The following is a 17,981-nucleotide window of genomic DNA, read 5'->3' on the forward strand; positions in this document are numbered from 1 at the left end:
TCTCAAAAAAAAAAAAATTATTTTATTTATATTTATTTATTTTGAGATGGAGTCTTGCTCTGTCACCCAGGCTGGAGTGCAGCCGCACAATAGGGCGCACTGCAAGCTCCGCCTCCCGGGTTCCAGCGGTTCTCCTGCCTCAGCCTCCCAAGTAGCTAGGGTTAAAGACGCCTGCCACCGCGCCTGGCTAATTTTTGTACTTTTAGTAGAGACGGGGTTTCACTGTGTTGCCCAGCTGGTGTTGAACTCCTGACCTCAAGTGATCCTCCCACCTCGGCCTCCCAAAGTGCTGGGATTACAGGTGTGAGTCACTGCGTCCAGCTGTATTTTTATTTTTATTTTTTGAGACAGGGTCTCACTCTGTCACCCAGGCTGGATTACAGCAGCATAACCATGGCTCACTGCAGCCTCGACCACCCCAGGCTCAAGCGATCCTCCCATCTCAGTCTCTCAAGTACCTGGGGCTACAGGGGTGTGCCACCACACCTGTATTTTTTGTAGAGACAGGGTTTCTCCAGGTTTCCCAGGCTGGTCTCAAACTCAGGGTCAAGCAATCCACTAGCCTCACCCCCACGAAGTGCTGGGATTACAGGCGTGAGCCACTTTTGATTTCTACTTGTATCTGCCTGCTTCCAAGGAAATATTTTTTTCTTCTGAATTATCAGGCACTTACTTTTGTAATTCGTAGTCTCCCTGAGCTTGTTTCCTCCCATAAGAAAACGGGGAAGATTATTTCTACATCACAGGGCTTCACATACATGAGATCATGTATGTGAAAGTGATCTGCAAATCCCACACCACACCAAGGGAAGGGAGGTAGTTTTTCATTTTCCTGCCAAAGGATAGCAGAAACTGTACCTCTTGTCTGAGTTCTGCATCTTGGCTTGACACCCTTCAGAGAAATTCCTGCCTCTTCCATGGTTCAGGAAGAGGTGCCTAGTTAGTTTCTTCTGCGTACCTAGTTAGTTCCTTTCCACCAAGTGGGTTTAAGCCCTGGAAGGACAGTGTATTGGGGCCAGGGTGCAGTGGGCGTTTGGTGCTGAGCACGGACCTGAAACTTTGTGTGTGGTCAGAATTACGTTCCATGCATGGGGATGTGCACCGCGCCAGGTATGTGTGTAGGTGCATGATGAGGTGCATGTGCCGTGGCTGCGTGTGCATCCTTGCCTGTGTGTGACAAGCAGGCTGTGTGTGTAGGACCAGGAAGCTGTGCTTGTGGCCAGGTATGTGCCTATGGACTCACAAGTTTGTTTGTTAGACACTTGCTCAGTGCCAGGTGTCGCACTGGACTCTGAACACTGAGAGGAGCGAGAGCACCAGCGGGTGTCCCGCACTGCAGCCAGCTTTGCTGTGTTCTTGCTCCTTGGCGTTGGGCATGGGGGTTCCGTGGAGTTCTGGGGCTCCAGCGTGGTGTCCAGGCTGAAGGGGTAGTCAAAGCTGGACCATGCAATAAGCCCACCGGGCAGATTCCCCAGGGCACCAGTGAGAGAAGAAAACCAGAAACAAATAGAACATAAAGGAAGAAGGAAAAGTGGAAAAGCCTTTTTTGGGAGAAAACATTGATGTTTGATGTTTCCAAAAATGATAAAGTAGTTATCATGGGAAAATTAGACTTGTTGGGCTTAAAACTTTATTTTTTTCTTATTTTAACTGAAGCAAACCATGCATAATGTTCATAAACTTAAGTACACAACAACCTGACCTCACCTTTTTTTTTTTTTTTTTTTTGAGATAGAGACTTACTCTGTCACCAGGCTGGAGTGCAGTGCTGTGATCTCGGCTCACTGCAACCTCCGTTTCCTGGGTTCAAGTGATTCTCCTGTCTCAGCCTCCCGAGTAGCTGGGATTACAGGCGCCCACCACCACGTCCAGCTAATTTTTTTGTATTTTTAGTAGAGAGGGGGTTTCGCCATGTTGGCCAGGATGGTCTCGATCTCCTGACCTCATGATCCGCCAGCCTCGGCCTCCCAAAGCGTTGGGATTACAGGCGTAAGCCACTGCGCCCGGCCGACTTCACGTTTATACACAGCCACGCAAAAAGCATCCAGGTAGAGACAAAGAGCCTTCCCTGCACCCTAAAAGTTTCCCAGAAATTGTTCCCAGTTAGCATATTTATTTTTATAAAGGTAATGCATGCCCATCATATGACATTCAAAAAGGTATGCAGAGAAACAAGTGTCCCCCCAGCCCTGTCCTCCAGCCACCCAGTTTCCCTCCCTAGGGGAAGCCACCAATATGTGTTTCTTATGTACCCCCTGTCGAGCTGCTTTTCCTCGTTTTGGTTTGGTGGTGTTGGCATTTGCATGTGGAATTATAGGCAGGGAGCATCATATATCTTAGTGTTTAGGGCCTGTGAGATCAACCAGCCCTGAGAAAATCAGCCCCCCGGGAGATAGGCCCCCTGGTGGGAGTCCTGGGGCGGGGCAGAGGCCTAGGGACAAGAATCAGAAAGGACCCAAGTTTGACAGGGCTGCTCAGGGTCATGCTGTCTATCCTCTGCCACAGTGGCATGGACAAACCGCATATGTTGGTTAGAGAAGTGCACCCTTCTCTCTTGCAAGCATTGGCAAGGTCTTAACTATCAGTCTCCCGCTCCCATGGCAGCCCCTTTGCACAAGGAGGCTCTTAATCTCTGTTCTTGGAAGCCCTGAGGGCTGGTGTATAGGAGTTCAAAGCATTGGCTTTGGAACCGGCCTGTCTGGGTTTGAATCCTGGCACTGCAGCTGACTCACTGAGGGACTCAGGCAATGCCTTACCCTTCCTGAGCCTCAGGTTCCTTGTCTGTGAGATGATAAAGATAGCCCCTGTTTCATAGGGCTGTGGTGAGAAATCAATCAGACGAGGCATGTGAATGCCATTATAGCACAGCACCCGGCATCCAGCAGGACTCACTCGATGACAGCTGTCACCGCCATCATTGTCATTAGCGTGGGCCAGGGAGGGCTGTGTAAAAGCAGCTGGTGGAGGAGGAAGAGATGCCGTGTGACCGTCTCGGTTCACATGCATGAAGTATGATCTGGGCCTGGAGTGTGCAATGCACACGTGTGTCCTTACCGCATGTGTTGTCACTTATGTGCAATGCCATGCTCCTGAGCCTTTGATTGCAGACGTGTGGGAAGTGGGCCCCATCCCCACCCCCAGTGCCACCGTGCTCTGCTTCTCTTCCCTTGCTCTGCTCTAAAACGAGAAGTGCAAGTGAGTTCCCCCAAGGGGTCGGCCGCGCCTCTTCCTGTCCCCGCCCTGCCGGCTGCCCCAGGCCAGTGGAGTGGCAGCCCCAGAACTGGGACCACCGGGGGTGGTGAAGTGGCCTGGCACTGGGAGCTGCATTTGAGGCTTAGTCCCTGAGTTCTCCGCCTGCCCAGACTAGCTGCACCTCCTCATTCCCTGCGCCCCCTTCCTCTCCGGAAGCCCCCAGGATGGTGAGGTAAGGGCCTGCCACCCACGGTAGACAGGAGGCAAGGGTGCCTGGTGCCCACGGGACCCCTCCTCACTGCCCTGCCTGGGCCGCCCAGGTGGTTTCACCGAGACCTCAGTGGGCTGGATGCAGAGACCCTGCTCAAGGGCCGAGGTGTCCATGGTAGCTTCCTGGCTCGGCCCAGTCGCAAGAACCAGGGTGACTTCTCGCTCTCTGTCAGGTAGGTGGCCCCCCACCCCCGGCGTTTTTGCCACTATCTCGTGTCGTCCAGGCCCTGAACCACTCATCCCTGGTTCCCCACGGCAGTGCTGACTCCCCGACCCCCACGCCCCGTCTGTGCCCTCGCCCCCCACCCCTGCCCTCCCCATCCCTGTCTGTGCCCACCCATGCCCATGTGTGCCCCCACCCAGGACCTCAGCCGATCCCTGCCCTCCTGCCTTACTCCTGCACCGACTGGCCTCACCGCCTGGTGCCCTGCAGGGTGGGGGATCAGGTGACCCATATTCGGATCCAGAACTCAGGGGACTTCTACGACCTGTATGGAGGGGAGAAGTTCGCGACGCTGACAGAGCTGGTGGAGTACTACACTCAGCAGCAGGGCGTCCTGCAGGACCGCGACGGTACCATCATCCACCTCAAGTACCCGCTGAACTGCTCCGACCCCACCAGTGAGAGGTGAGGCCTCTGTACCCCCGCCACTCGCAAGCAGGGGTGAGTCGGCTCCCGCCCTGAGCGGCCAGGGAGACAGGGAGCCTGGCACCCGGCCGGCCCTGCCTGCCCTCCATCCCCTCCCCTCCCTGCACCGGCTGGGGCTCTCAGTGTCCCTCCTCCATGCTGTCCTGTGGCATGGTGTCCCAGAGCCTAACCTACCACCCTTTCCACCCCGAGGAAGCCAGAGAAAGCTGCCTTGCCCTACACCAGGGGCCCTGGCCGCCTTGCAGCCCAGGTCCCACTAGAGACAGGGAGGCCACTGCTGGTGGCCAGCATATCGTGCCGGCCAGCTCTGTTGTTAGAAAGCTCTTCTTCCTCTGGAAGCAAGCCTGCCTTCCTCCGTCTGCCCCTCACCCCCAGCACATGTTAGGGCAGTGAGGAGCTGACACTGGGGATGAGGATGGGGATGAACGGTCGCCAGGACACTTGATACCTTGTCCCAGCCGCCCAGTGGGGATGGGTCTGTCCTGTGGGGTCAAATACAGAGATCACTGAAAGCAGGATGGGAAGTGTTCGCCTGGGGAAAGGGTCTCGCACTGTCCCCCGCACAGAAGAATACTCCAGGCCTTTCCTTCCTGTGCCCTCCTCGACTCCTGTGGTCTTCCAAAGGCAGGGATGGGGGGCTGGGGGGCTCTGAACACTCCTCGGGACACCACGGCTCCTTTCAGCAGCCGCCTCTCAATGCCAGATCCTCTTAAAGGGCAGCGGAATAACGCTAGGGGGTTTCACACGGACCCCTGGGCCAAGCCGACTTGCCCTTGCCCTGCATTTGCGGATCGGTTGTTGAAATGATTGGGAAACTTGCTTCTGCCAGCTTGCAGCCTTTCTGAGATTCGGGCCTCCAAACTGCATCAATATTTTTGGTCAAGTCACAGATTGAAACTTAGAGCTGGATTCGGTCGCGGTACGGCCCTGCGGCCCACCTGGGAGGCCTCCTTTCCTTGATCTGCCTCCTTCAAGGCCTTGCTCCTCTGTGGGCCTCACATGGCTGGCTCTGTCTGCCCCCTGCCCTTCCTCTTCCCACCACAACACTCAGGGGGCTTTTGCCGGTGAGACCCTCTAAAGCTCATGTCCTCTGTTTCTCCTTGCCTCAAGCTAGGAGGAGGAGGACGAGCTGACCAGTGCCTAGAGTTGGAAGAGAGGAGCAGGGCCCCAGGAGGCCCCTGCAGAGGAGGCTGAGGCCTGGGTTCAAAGAGAAGAGAGAGAAGGAAGGGAGGGCAGTGCTGGGGCAGGAGGTTAAGACCAGGGAAGCCACACTGAAGGCCCTTTTGGGTGACCCATCCCAGGAACCAGTGTCACCCCTGAACCTGGGAGTGCGTGAGAGACTCTTTCCCCCGGTTCTGCTGTGTCCCCTGCCTTGTCTGTGGCGCCTCCTTCTCTGCGGGAATTTGCATCTGTCCCTCGGTGGCTCTGCGCTTCCTGTGGTCAGCCTGACATTTGCATGGAGACTTCCTCATCCTGGGGCCCAAGGGAAGGGGCTCAGCCCCCTCCCTGCTGCCTGGGGTCCTAGCCTGTCCCCAGGTGGTGGGCTGAAGTGGCCTAATGGGGTATGGAGGCTCTGGGGGGTCTCTCGGCTGGAGTCATCTCTGGGCAGGGGTGAGATGGGTTGGGACAGACTGGTCCTACCCTCCTTCCCCCCCATCCCTGCGGTTGGAAAATTTGCCCGCCCTCCCCTCGTCCCTGGGCTGAGGAAACCTCACAACCCCACTTCTCACTCTCTCCCCAGAAGGAGTTTTGTGTTTTTTCCATCACGTGGTTTCCTGTGGGGCAGGGCATTGTGGGGCTACAGTTTCCTCCTGGGAAAGGGGTGTGCTTTGGGGAAAGGGCTTAGTTCTGCTTTCTGCCCCGACAGCCCCTTTGAATGCCTTTGAACCCTTTTGAACCCTGGGCTCCCCTTCAGTGACATCATCCAGGGCACCGCAGAGCCCCCTACACCACTCTTTCCCCAGTGGGGCTGTCCTCCCTGCCTCCCTGGGGGAGCGCACCCCATTGGCCTCCCTTGTGACTTGTGTCTCTCTGTCCATCTCCCGCCACTCCCTGTGGTGTGGCCTTGGTCTGTGTTTCTCTTTGCCTCTGGTCTCTGCCGGGGCACAGCCTGATCCTTCATGGACACTCTTCCTTAGTTTCTCTCTCCCAAATATTTTGAATATTGCCAGGCTTTCTGCCTTTCCGAGGTGGTCTCTGGGTTCAAAGCCTGGTCAGAATTCTGGAGGCTAGGATAGCTTGAGCCTGGGAGGTCAAGGCTGCAGAGAGCCATAACCGTGCCACTGCACTCCAGCCTGGGCAGCAGAGCTCTGGAGGCTTGCCTTGGAGTCCATCAGGGGCCCTAGGCTAGTGAGGAACAGCTCAGCATCAGTTTCCTCATCTGTAAAGTGGGGGGTGATATCATACCCAGCCCTCAGCATGTTTGTGAGAGGCATCAACATGCTGGTGGATTTGGAAGCATCTAGCCCAGTGCCTGGCACACAGTAGGTGCTCGATTTCCTGCCCCTCTCTGTGAATATCTCTGCTCAGCGCCTTCCCCTGTGGCCTGGGTCTCACCTTCCCTGACGCTGCCTTCTGTAGGTGGTACCATGGCCACATGTCTGGAGGGCAGGCAGAGACGCTGCTGCAGGCCAAGGGCGAGCCCTGGACGTTTCTTGTGCGTGAGAGCCTCAGCCAGCCCGGAGATTTTGTGCTATCTGTGCTCAGTGACCAGCCCAAGGCTGGCCCAGGCTCCCCGCTCAGGGTCACCCACATCAAGGTCATGTGTGAGGTAAGGCAGCCGGGTGGTGGGGGAGCCTCTGCTGAGGCTCCTGTCTGTGACCGCAGTGTGGGCGGCGGGGAGGGTCTGCCTGGGCTTGAATTCAAGGCTGGGGCCCAGGGAGGGAGACTGGAGCCCTGTGAGTGGCCTTATTTGGCTCCCCCCAGGGTGGACGCTACACAGTGGGTGGTTCAGAAACCTTCGACAGCCTCACGGACCTGGTGGAGCACTTCAAGAAGACGGGGATTGAGGAGGCCTCAGGTGCCTTTGTCTACCTGCGGCAGGTCAGGCGGGGGCTCCGCTGCTTCCTCCCTTCCCCTGAGCTGTCCCCCAGGCGTGAGCTTCTGAGACCTCTGAGTTGCTGACTTCTCGCTCTCCCCTACCCCAGCCGTACTACGCCACGAGGGTGAATGCGGCTGACATTGAGAACCGAGTCTTGGAACTGAACAAGAAGAAGGAGTCCGAGGATACAGCCAAGGCTGGCTTCTGGGAGGAGTTTGAGGTGCACGGTGGGGAACCGGCAGGGCTGGGGCAGCTGAGGCGGTGGCGGCAGTGTGGGGCCCCAGGCGGACACCTTCCTCCCCTTGCCCACCTCTCTCCTGACCCGTCCCACGTGAGCTCTCCCGATGGATGCTGTCTCTGGGAGGTGATGCTCATTTCCTCACCCACATCTCAGAGTTTGCAGAAGCAGGAGGTGAAGAACTTGCACCAGCGTCTGGAAGGGCAGCGGCCAGAGAACAAGGGCAAGAACCGCTACAAGAACATTCTGCCCTGTGAGCACCCAGCCTGCCCCCTTCACCCAGGAGACTGCCCCGCCCCAGCCGCCGCCCCTGCCCCATTCACCCAGGAGACCGCCCCTGCCCCAGCCGCCGCCCCTATCTCACAGGTCTCCACCCTCTACTCCAGGAGGGGCCATCTCCCCACACCCCTTCTCCCAAAGGCCTCTACTCCTCCCAGAAGTGCCTCCCCACCACCAGCAGGCAGCCTGCCCCTTGCTCCCAACCTCCTTCTTGTGAATCCCTCACTCCCTCCATACAGATGGTCCCCCACCCCTGCTGCCCACAGTCCCCCGCAAGCCTCATGGCTTCTGAGACCAGAACGGCCTGTTAGCTCAGGAGGGTCTGACGCGGGTGTGGTGAGTCCCTGGCTGACCCACGCCATCTCGCCTCCTCTCCACCCACTCCCAGTTGACCACAGCCGGGTGATCCTGCAGGGACGTGACAGTAACATCCCTGGGTCCGACTACATCAATGCCAACTACGTCAAGGTCAGTGGTGTGGGTCATGTGGGAGGAGAGGCTGGGCCCTGGGAATTCCCTGTCTGGTGGGGGACCCTAGATCCAGAGACACCTGGGCAAAGCCGAAGCTGGCTTCTTGCATGGGTGAGGGGAGCAGTGGTTCAGGCCCTGTGCTGGGCTGAGGGGCTCACTGTTTTGGGGTGCGTCTCTCCACGCTTGTGTCCAGAACCAGCTGCTAGGCCCTGATGAGAACACTAAGACCTACATTGCCAGCCAGGGCTGTCTCGAGGCCACGGTCAATGACTTCTGGCAGATGGCGTGGCAGGAGAACACCCGCGTCATCGTCATGACCACCCGAGAGGTGGAGAAAGGCCGGGTAGGGCACCCCGCCCCATCCCCACATCTGTGCCCCGTCCTTGTGGTCATACCCTTAAGTCAAAGAACCGTCAGATGCCAGGGCAGAAAGGGATCTTGGGGGTGAGGGTCCAGCCCTTGTTGGGAAACTGAGGGCTAGTGACAAAGTCTCGACTACACAATGCAACCCCCAGATCCCTGCATGCATCCCTGAGCTCTTCTGAGCTCCAGACACGGGTTTTAGGCTGTCCTCCTTCCTCCTACACCTTCCCCACCTGTCTGCATCCAGGCCCCTCCTGTCCTCCCTGCCCCATAGATGTCTCCGGAGTCTGCCCCTTACTCTGCAGGCTCCCCCTACACAGCACCCTCTGTGCTGCCATTGAAGTGATGCCATCTGTGACAAACTGGGTCAGTTTCCTTCCTCTCTGAAATCTCTTCCATGGCTCCTGGTCACCTCTGGGATAAAGTCACACTCGAAGGCCTGGCATTCAAGGCCTGGTGGTTTCCCTCTGACTCCCACGCTTCTCTTGAAGGCTCACTGCTCCCAGCAGCCGCGGCTCTTTCAGGTTCCCAGCCTTTCTTTGCACAAGCTCATTTTCTGCTAGGAAATGACTCTCTCTCCACACTGTCTCTGCCTGGCAGATGCCTCGTTTTTGAAGACACAGCTGAAGCGCTGCCTTCTCTGTGAATTCAGGTCTTGTTTTCTCCAGGACCTAGAGGGCGAGTTTCCTCCTTCTCAGCCACGCTCCTCAGCGCGGTGTCTGCCCCGGTCACTTGTCTCTGTGAGCTCCTCCAGGCACAGGGGCACAGACTGGGTGTTAGTTGTGTCTGTGACTGCAGCCTGGTTTGCACGGCTTCAGGGACAATGCCTGCCCCGGCAATGTTTGTTGAATGACAAATGGATGTGCCGGTAAAGCGGCTGGCCAGGTCGCACCACCTGTTGGTGGCTGATCTGAGACGAGAGCCCAGGTCTCCTGCCTCTCTGCCAGCTCATCCGTCCATCCAACAAACGTTTGGGCCGGTGCCAGGCACTCAAAACCTAGAGCCGGACCTGGGATGGGCCACAGCGCCCTGTGTGTGCCTCATCCCCACCCGACCCTCCCTTTCCAGAACAAATGTGTCCCATACTGGCCCGAGGTGGGCACTCAGCGCGTTTATGGGCCCTACTCTGTGACCAACTGCGGGGAGCATGACACGACCGAATACAAACTCCGCACCTTACAGGTCTCCCCACTGGACAACGTGAGTGGCCCGCACTCCCTGCCCCGCTCCGGGAGTCCCTCCCTGGACTTGTTCTCCTCTCTGGTTGGGTAGGGCGAGGCAGGTGGGGTGTTCCGAGGGAGCAGGGGGCACTGACCCTGTGTCCTCGGCTCAGGGGGACCTGATTCGGGAGATCTGGCATTACCAGTACCTGAGCTGGCCCGACCATGGGGTCCCCAGTGAGCCTGGGGGTGTCCTCAGCTTCCTGGACCAGATCAACCAGCGGCAGGAAAGTCTGCCCCATGCAGGGCCCATCATTGTACACTGCAGGTGAGGACGAGAATCCTGATGGTAGTAGTGACCGCTGAGAAGTAAATACTGCTAAGTGCCATGAGCGTTATAAGCAACATACATGTTAGCTCACACGATTAGTGCCTTCCGCTCACTCCCGGCTTCTTCTGGGTCCCCTCGTGGCTCCAGACCTCTGGGTGGAACGTGGCTGGAACCAGCCCCACTTTGGTCCTCTGCCTGCGGGTGTCTTCCTCAGAGCCCTCCCCAGATGTGCCATCTCGCCCAAGCCTGCCAAATACAGAGGAGGGACCTGGGACCCAGTTGCTGGCCAGGCCCAAGCTAGGCAGGGCAAGGCCGGGCAGGTACCCACAGTAGGCCTGGGTCCTGGCTGCTCCGCTTTCTCTCCAGGTCTCACTCCGTTGGTTTCTTCTTGCCTCCCAGGAACATCCATGGGGCATGTGCTCCCCATTCCTCCTCTTTTCCCATTGTAGCCCCAGGGCTTTGGCTTCTTCCTGACTCCGCCCACTCTCCCAGCTTCCCCAGACGGTGCCCTATCCTGGCCCCCAGGGCTGTGTGGGGATGGGCGATGCCTTTTTGGGGGTGCACATAGCTCCTCTATCTACCTTCATGTTTGTGATCAGGAGACCCTGGTAAGGTGCAGAGGTGGGGGCCACAAGGAGGAGCAGGGGTCCCACAGATGAGCCCACTGAGCCGGCCTGGCCTGGGCAGATGAGAGGCAGCGGGTGCAGGGCCCCTCCGCTTACCAGCTGCGTGATCTTGGACAAATTACTTAACTTTTCTAACCCTCAGCTTCCTCCTCTGTAAAATCAGGACCTCAGGGTTGTAGTGAGAACTCAGTGAGACCCTGTCGTTGCGGCTGGAATTCCGTCAGCTCTCAAACACGGGGCGCTGTTACTGGCTTAGTAACTCACGTCAGGCAGAGAATGGGGGAAATGGGAACCCGCCTTGCTCTGGTCCCTTCCCATTCCCGCCGTGGACCCCAGGCCTGCGACAGCCTCTGGCTTCCTCCTCTTCACAGCAGCTGTTTGTCCTGGGACAAGTCGGCTGAATCTAGAGGTGCCCCCGACGGGCTGTCTCGGGGACCCAGCTCTGTCCTCTGCTCTCTCAGAGACAGGCCCATCCCCGAGAGCTACCCTCCTGCTCACCCGCCACACACACATCACACACTTCTTGGAAGCCCCGTGGCCTTTATTTAGACATTACAGGAAGGAAGTGGGTGTGGGGGGTTATTTTTGACAATCTGGGTTTGAAATTAGACAGTGCGACTCAGGGCATCAGCCTGATGGACACAGCCGAGGGTGGGCCTGGGGTCTCCCTGGCGTCTGTTTGCCCAGGGGTGGGAAAGGAGAGAAACTTCCTACTGCACTGCTCCTCGGAGTGACCTGCCCCGGTGCGCCTGCACCCTGCTGCCTCAGGGCTGTCCTTTTCCTGATGTCAGGGTTTGAAGAAAAAAGGGAAGTGAACCGCGCTGAGAGATGCTCCAGAACTCCTGCAGGGAGAGGCGGGGAGGGCTCAGGGTACCTGGGAGCCGACAGGATAGTGGTGGGATTTGGGGGTCCCAGGTCTTCCGGGGTGGGGGCAGCCACTCACCAGGAGTGAGGAGTCAGCGTGAGGAGTGGAGGAGGGAAGGACGGTGGCAGCCGGGCAGTCGGCGTCAGCACCACAGAGCCAGAAGTGGAGCGTGCCCATGCAGAGCTGGGCAAACCTCCGTCGTCACTTGCCCGGTGACCCTGGGCACATTCCCTCCCATCACTGGAGGCTCAGGCTGCTCCTGTGGTGCCTGGGGCTGGAGCTGAGCACTGGGTACCCCCCTTCCCGGGAGGGCTTGACTGGCCTCTGACGGTACCCCCGTCTTTCCCCAGCGCCGGCATTGGCCGCACGGGCACCATCATTGTCATCGACATGCTCATGGAGAACATCTCCACCAAGGGTGAGGGGCACCTGGGGGCTTGGGGGTGGGGGTGAGCAGCCCCTAGGTGTCTGCCTATGCCTAGACCTGAGGTTTGACTGCCCCCCACCCAGGCCTGGACTGTGACATTGACATCCAGAAGACCATCCAGATGGTGCGGGCGCAGCGCTCGGGCATGGTGCAGACAGAGGCGCAGTACAAGTTCATCTACGTGGCCATCGCCCAGTTCATTGAAACCACCAAGAAGAAGCTGGAGGTCCTACAGGTGCGTACAGAGCAGGGCCTGGGGGCGCTGCAGTGCGGGACGGGTGCCACCTGGCCCTGCTGGGATCACCACCTTCCCACCGTCCCTCTGCCCATAGTCGCAGAAGGGCCAGGAGTCGGAGTATGGGAACATCACCTACCCCCCAGCCATGAAGAACGCCCATGCCAAGGCCTCCCGCACCTCGTCCAAGTGAGTGGCCCTGACTGCCACCGCCCGGCATCACCCCTTTGTCCTGCCCAACCCGATCCTCACTTTCTGGAGAGGACAAGTGTCGCAGCTGGGGGGGCCTGGCTTCAAGTTCAGGCTTGGGTCTCACCCCTTCTATTCATAAGCATTTCCCGAGTGCCCACCACGTGTGGGCCTCTGCTAGGTACCAGCCGTGCACTCCTGTATGAGATGTAGCTTCCGTCCTCTGGAAGCTTGGAGTCTAGTGCGGGGACAGTGGCTGGGTCGCCTGTGAGATGGGGTGGCCAGAGGGGGCTGCCAGTGCCGAGTCCCCCGCCCTGTCTCCTGAGCTGCACCCACTACCTGTACTTGCCCCCCTGCACCCCGCTGCAGACACAAGGAGGATGTGTATGAGAACCTGCACAGTAAGAACAAGAGGGAGGAGAAAGTGAAGAAGCAGCGGTCAGCAGACAAGGAGAAGAGCAAGGGTTCCCTCAAGAGGAAGTGAGCGGCGCTGTCCTCAGGTGGCCATGGTGCAGCTCTTCTGCCTGGGTGTCCTCCCGGCCCTGCCCCGTGTCCTTGGCTCCACTGCCTTCCCTGGGTGGATGGGGTGGCCGTAACCTCACTCTGTGCTTCCCAGCTGCCCCAGACCTTCTTATTCCCCCTCCAGGTTCCAGCCACCCTCTCACTCCCTCACTCCCTTCTCTCGGCAGCCTCAGCCCTGAACCTGCGGAAGCCTTCCAAGGTGGACAGACTCACAACCTGAACCTAGGAGCCCCCCATTCTATTGTAATTTAAATGGCTGCATCCCCCCACCTCTCCCTGACCCTGTATATAGCCCAGCCAGGCCCCAGGCAGGGCCAACCCTTCTCCTCTTGTAAATAAAGCCCTGGGATCACTGTGTGTCGCCTCTGAACACTTTGCTTGCCCAGTGAGTGGGCGGCCGGAGGGCAGGATGGGTAACCGTGTGTGCCTTCGCGTGAAAGCTCCGCCTTCCGTCAGACGGACGTGGGTCGCGGCTCCGCCTCACACGTGGGAGGGTGACCGTGGGGCGAAGCTCCCCAGTCTCCTTCTTTAAAATGGAGGGCAATCATAACAAGGTGATTATGAAAAGCACCGAGATGACGGCCGATGATAAGACGGGCACAGTGACTCACCACAAGCTCGCCATGTGCCCAGGCACTAAAAGACTACACACGATAGTTCAGTCTAGGCACTTTTCTCATTCTCCTTTTACAGTGGAGGAAACTGAGGCACAGAAAGACTAAGTAACTTGGGTCACTTGCCCAAGGCCCCAGGGTTATGTATGGAACAGTGAAGCTGGGATCTGAACGCAGGCCGTCTGACCCCAGAGTCCGCACTCCTTACCCTGGAGTTGCAGCTGGGGCCACCCTCACCGGGGTCCGATCACACTCTCCTGATGCCGACTTCCAGATCTGAACTAAGAAGAGTAGTTAACAGCCGGAAGCGCAGACCCGAGGCCAGCCCTGCTGTGTGGCGGGAACAGGGACCGGCTCCTCAGTGCACCCAGGCTGCTGCCGCCCTTATCCTTTTGGGCAGAGTTTGAAGAGCTGGCTGGCTTGAAGATTGCTTTGTTTTTTGGTCCCCTCTTCCTTCCCCCATGTCAGGATTGGCGTTTCTTCTTTATTTGAAACACTGGTCTCCTGGGGAGGAAAGCCGGTGGGAGTCATCCCTCAGGAAGGGCTGGCGCCCACTCCTGGAAAGGCTGAGACGACACAGGTTCCAAAGCCCAGAGGCTGGGCGTGCATTACTCAGCAAATCCTTCTTACAGAGGCCCCGGCACCACAGGCTTTCGCAGTCCCCCGACCTCCTGGAACTTAGGCTGGTCAGGGAGACAGATTCACAACCCGATCACAAGCATCAAATCATTGCTGGCGGGTATTAAGAAGGAAGCAAACAAAGACCCGGAGAGAGAACAGAGGGACTGAGCAACACAATAGCTCCCTGGGGCTGTGGCCCTCCAGGCATGGGTGGGGCAATCACCTGTCCGGCTCAGGTCCCCTCTCCCAGCAACGCCCTTTCTATCCCAGCCGGAGCTGCACAAAGGCAAGTCCCACCTCCTCTAACCGCCCTTGGGCTACCTGCCCTTGGGGTGGGACTTGGACTCCACTGAGGGCTGTGCTGTGAGGTGGGTCCAGGAGCAGCTCGGTCCGGAGAGTGGAGCGCGATCATTCCCTCTGCGGGCCTCAATCGAGGGGCAGGGCTGAGGCTCCGGGCCAGCTGGGGTCTCTGGGTAGCGGCGGGTAACTCCACACTAGGGGCACCTTGCTGGGACCCATCTGCCCTTCACAGGCCTGGCGGGGCCTTCTCCCTCCCCTTTCCCTCAGGGGATCCCAGCACGGGCTGGGCACCGCGTGGCGGCACAGCCCAACTCCTGCCCAGCTGACCCCTCGCTGACCTCAGGGATCTCTCTGGCCTTCCAGCTCTGCTGTGGGCAGGGTCTGAGGCCACAGAGGAATGGGCTAGTCCTGGGGACAGCAGCTGCTGTGGGGAGGGGACCCGAGAACAGCCCCCCCTTTTTGTTCCTCTGGAGACAGGGGTGAGACTGGGCAAGTTGGAGAAAAGAGGGCCCTGGGAGAGGGTGGGAGGCCCAGAGGAGTGGCCAAGCCTTAGAGGAGGTGCCCGTGGCTGGCGCTGGGAGGGAAGGGGTTAAGGCGGCGAGGGGCAGCCTATGGCAGGAGGACACACCTGTGCGCAGGGTGGCAGGCGGGGCCCAGGTAAGGAGCCTGCGCTGCCCGGCAGGCGGAGAAGGAAGGAGGAAGAGCGGAGGCCAGGGCGGGCTCGAGGCCGTGGAATACGGGGCCTTAAAGCCCCTTCGTCTCCCCGGCACCCACTCTCTGGGGGCAGGCGGGCCCGGTGACAGGTAAAGGCCACCAGGGGAGAGGTCCTGGGCTGAGCTAGGGACTGCAGAGGGGGGACGAGGGTGGGTAAATCGGTGTGTATTGCGGGTCGGGACAGGCTGCGGGGGTCGGGGAAGGTGGCTCAGAGGCAGGGGACCGACGGTCGAGGGGCTTCGGAGGGCTGCTTGGACCGCAACCTGGGCCTAGCAATCAGCGACCCAGGGTGTGGCTGGTGGCGGGTAGCAAGGCTCACCAGGAAGTGTCCCCAGGGACTCAGGTGGTGGGGGGATGGGAGCCAGGGATCTGCAGCTTTTCCGCAGGGAGCCTGGGCCTGAAGCTGCCGGACCCAAGGTGGGCGGGCTGGGTGGGGGCCCTCGTCTTACCCAGCAGTGTTTGGGTGCGGTTGGGAGTCTCTAATACTGCCGGGTAATGATGGAGGCCCCTGTCCCTGTGTCAGCAACATCCATCGCCTCAGGTCCCCAGCTCTTAGCTGGCTACAGCCCCCTCCGCACTTCCCACGCACCCCGGAAGCCCCTTGTCTTGAGCTGAGAGTGCTATACAAGGGGTGGCTCTTGTTGATGGGCTGCCACTAAGGGACACAATGGGCCCCAGCCCCTCCTCCCACCCAGTGCGATTTGTCACCTGGTGGATCCAGAACCCACAGTCGACCTTGAGCTTGGGGTTGGCTTGCCCCCTCTCGAGAGACCTCACCTGGCCTGTGGCCAGGGTCCCTGTAGGAACTGGTGAGCATGCACCGTAGTTCTCTTTTGGCCGGCCCTGGGTCCATCTTCCAGTACAGTGTTGGATGGTCTAATTGTGAAGCTCCTAACACTGTCTGGTAAAGATGGCCCCCGGGTCGGTTTTTCGGCAGTGACCTTCAGGGACCCCTGAAGACCATGGAGGACTACTGACCAACAACCTCTGACCTTCACCTCTCTGGATGGGGGACGAATCACTAGGCAAAGGGGAACAATGGGAAGAAGACAAAATGGCTGCCTTTACGGCTGCAGCAAGATTTGGAAACACTGGTTCCCTAGGCACCTCCATTGTCTTCCCGCCTTGGGAACATGAAATAAATAATGTGTGAATGGGATCATGAGGAAGACTGATCCAGGTCACTTGACCTGTCTTTTGTCTAATTGTTGATCTCAGCCTCCCAGCAACTCAGGACTGGGGCTGCGACGTCTGCTTTGTCCCTCGATACTCAACCCTAAGCAGAGAAAAACATCTTAAAAATCGAAGCAGATTAACCCAGTCCCTCTGTTCAGATCCACCTGCTGCCCTATCTGCATTTGGCAGTTCCTGTACATACTTTGCCCCCATGTTTTGTCTGGGTTCTACATCTTCCTTGCCTCCCCGCAGGGATGGGAAATGGGCAGTAGTGGGAGATTCAGGTATAAACAGTGGCTTTGTTTCTCTGGTGCCTGAGATTCAGGAAGGCCTGTCTTGGGAAGATAATTGTCAGCTTATCTGTGGACTGAACAGACAGGCACCTGTTCTGTTGGCCCCAGAGCTGTGGGAATGAGAAGCCCACCTCTACACGGGGAGCCGTGTTAGCTAGCAGCTCCTCACGCCTGCTGACTGAGACATGGAGTGTGGGTGGCCTATAGCAGGCCACGCAATCCACTGGGCTTCTGGGCACAGAAGTGCCTCAACAGGCACAGGCAGGCTCCCCACAGCCACAAGGAACCCTGCGACCAAGGAAGCAGCTCTGTTGGGGTCATCAGATTTTAAACCTGGCTCAGCAAAGCCATGGCTGTCCAGCCTTAAAAAAAACGGGTGGTGTGGGAGAAATGGAGGGTGGGGTGAAGAGCACAGCTGGGCCTCCAGAACTCAGGGCCAGCCGTCCCAGTTTGGGTCCTGTTTTGGAGCCCAGGCCCAGCTTCCCCGTAGCTGCCCCAGCCAGATTTTTTTTTTTGCGCCCCCTGCTGGCAGACACAAAGACAGACTCAGGAGCGCATGTGTGAACTTGCGCATGCGTGCTGGCCGTTATCCAGTTCGTGAACACGTGAAGCGTGAAGCCTTGACTTCAGGTTAAGTAATAAAAATTTATTGAGAGTTCTGGGTTGGTGGTTATCTCCTCCCTGCCTTGAGGGAGGGAACAACACTGTAGGAAATCACTGAGAAATCACACAATGTCCCAACAGCCCCAGTCAACACAGGGAGGAGGAAAGTAATTCCCCAGAAAAGGGGCTGGTCTTCAGTCTTCCTTAATCCAAGAGGGGTTCAGGGGATTGGTGTGGGGGACCATCGCATGATACTGGGGCGGGGTAGGGCTGTGCTGGACCCCTGGCTGGCTCCTCAAAAACTGGAGAAGCAGATCCACTTCCTCTGGGGGTGGAGTTCTTGGTGACTAGGCTCATTTCTTACCCTTGATGAGGCTGTCACTGTAGAAAAAAAAGACAGATGATGACATTATTAAGGTACATAAATGTGAGAGGCAGAACACTCTAGGCCATTCCCGCTACGACCCTCCTACCCCGATTGAGGGTTTGTCTGCGGGGAGGTGGGAAAGGGAGTAGGGTAGGAGGCAGGTACTGGGAGAAGGTGGCCTGCAGGACCCCAGAGAAGCAGCAACAACTTACCTTCCTCTGTGGTGCCAGATCGCCAGATGAACAGGAAGCAGAGAAGAGAAATGCACATGTTAGTTGACACCTTCAGGCCCCACTCAGTTTTGAACCCTCCTTTGCTCCCAAGAGAAAAGACAAACAGGGTTGCCAGCCAGGAATCTCTGATTCATGAAAGGAGGTGGCGTGTTCTCATGGCCACTGCTATTTCTCATCTCCTTTCCCTTTTTTTTTTTTTTTTT

The 17,981-nt window shown here is 58.1% G+C and overlaps 1 protein-coding gene and 1 long non-coding RNA gene across 4 annotated transcripts in view; both read left to right on the top strand.

Moving 5' to 3' along the window:
- The window catches only part of PTPN6 (protein tyrosine phosphatase, non-receptor type 6), a 17,131-nt gene extending 3,917 nt beyond the window's left edge, over nt 1–13,214 (top strand). The window contains exons 2-17 of one of the 3 annotated variants that reach the window (XM_011952272.1): nt 3,368–3,424; nt 3,513–3,635; nt 3,896–4,090; nt 6,692–6,881; nt 7,037–7,153; nt 7,258–7,371; nt 7,546–7,642; nt 8,057–8,136; nt 8,333–8,482; nt 9,571–9,702; nt 9,836–9,990; nt 11,835–11,902; nt 11,995–12,146; nt 12,244–12,335; nt 12,705–12,844; nt 13,025–13,214. In XM_011952272.1, coding sequence (XP_011807662.1) covers nt 3,368–3,424; nt 3,513–3,635; nt 3,896–4,090; nt 6,692–6,881; nt 7,037–7,153; nt 7,258–7,371; nt 7,546–7,642; nt 8,057–8,136; nt 8,333–8,482; nt 9,571–9,702; nt 9,836–9,990; nt 11,835–11,902; nt 11,995–12,146; nt 12,244–12,335; nt 12,705–12,819 — 1,837 coding nt within the window. In that variant the 3' untranslated portion in view covers nt 12,820–12,844; nt 13,025–13,214. The remainder of the gene's footprint in view (nt 1–3,367; nt 3,425–3,512; nt 3,636–3,895; nt 4,091–6,691; nt 6,882–7,036; nt 7,154–7,257; nt 7,372–7,545; nt 7,643–8,056; nt 8,137–8,332; nt 8,483–9,570; nt 9,703–9,835; nt 9,991–11,834; nt 11,903–11,994; nt 12,147–12,243; nt 12,336–12,704; nt 12,845–13,024) is intronic. The other 2 variants (XM_011952281.1, XM_011952289.1) reach the window with 2 other exon arrangements.
- A 1,878-nt stretch (nt 13,215–15,092) lies between these two features.
- Nucleotides 15,093–16,290, top strand: LOC105519118. The gene is made up of 2 exons (XR_001002929.1): nt 15,093–15,195; nt 16,044–16,290. It is a non-coding gene; the product is annotated as an uncharacterized LOC105519118 (long non-coding RNA).
- The last annotated feature ends 1,691 nt before the right edge of the window (nt 16,291–17,981 follow it).

Source organism: Colobus angolensis, unplaced genomic scaffold (assembly GCF_000951035.1).
Source record: "Colobus angolensis palliatus isolate OR3802 unplaced genomic scaffold, Cang.pa_1.0 Scaffold11, whole genome shotgun sequence".
Classification (NCBI taxonomy): Eukaryota; Metazoa; Chordata; class Mammalia; order Primates; family Cercopithecidae; genus Colobus; species Colobus angolensis.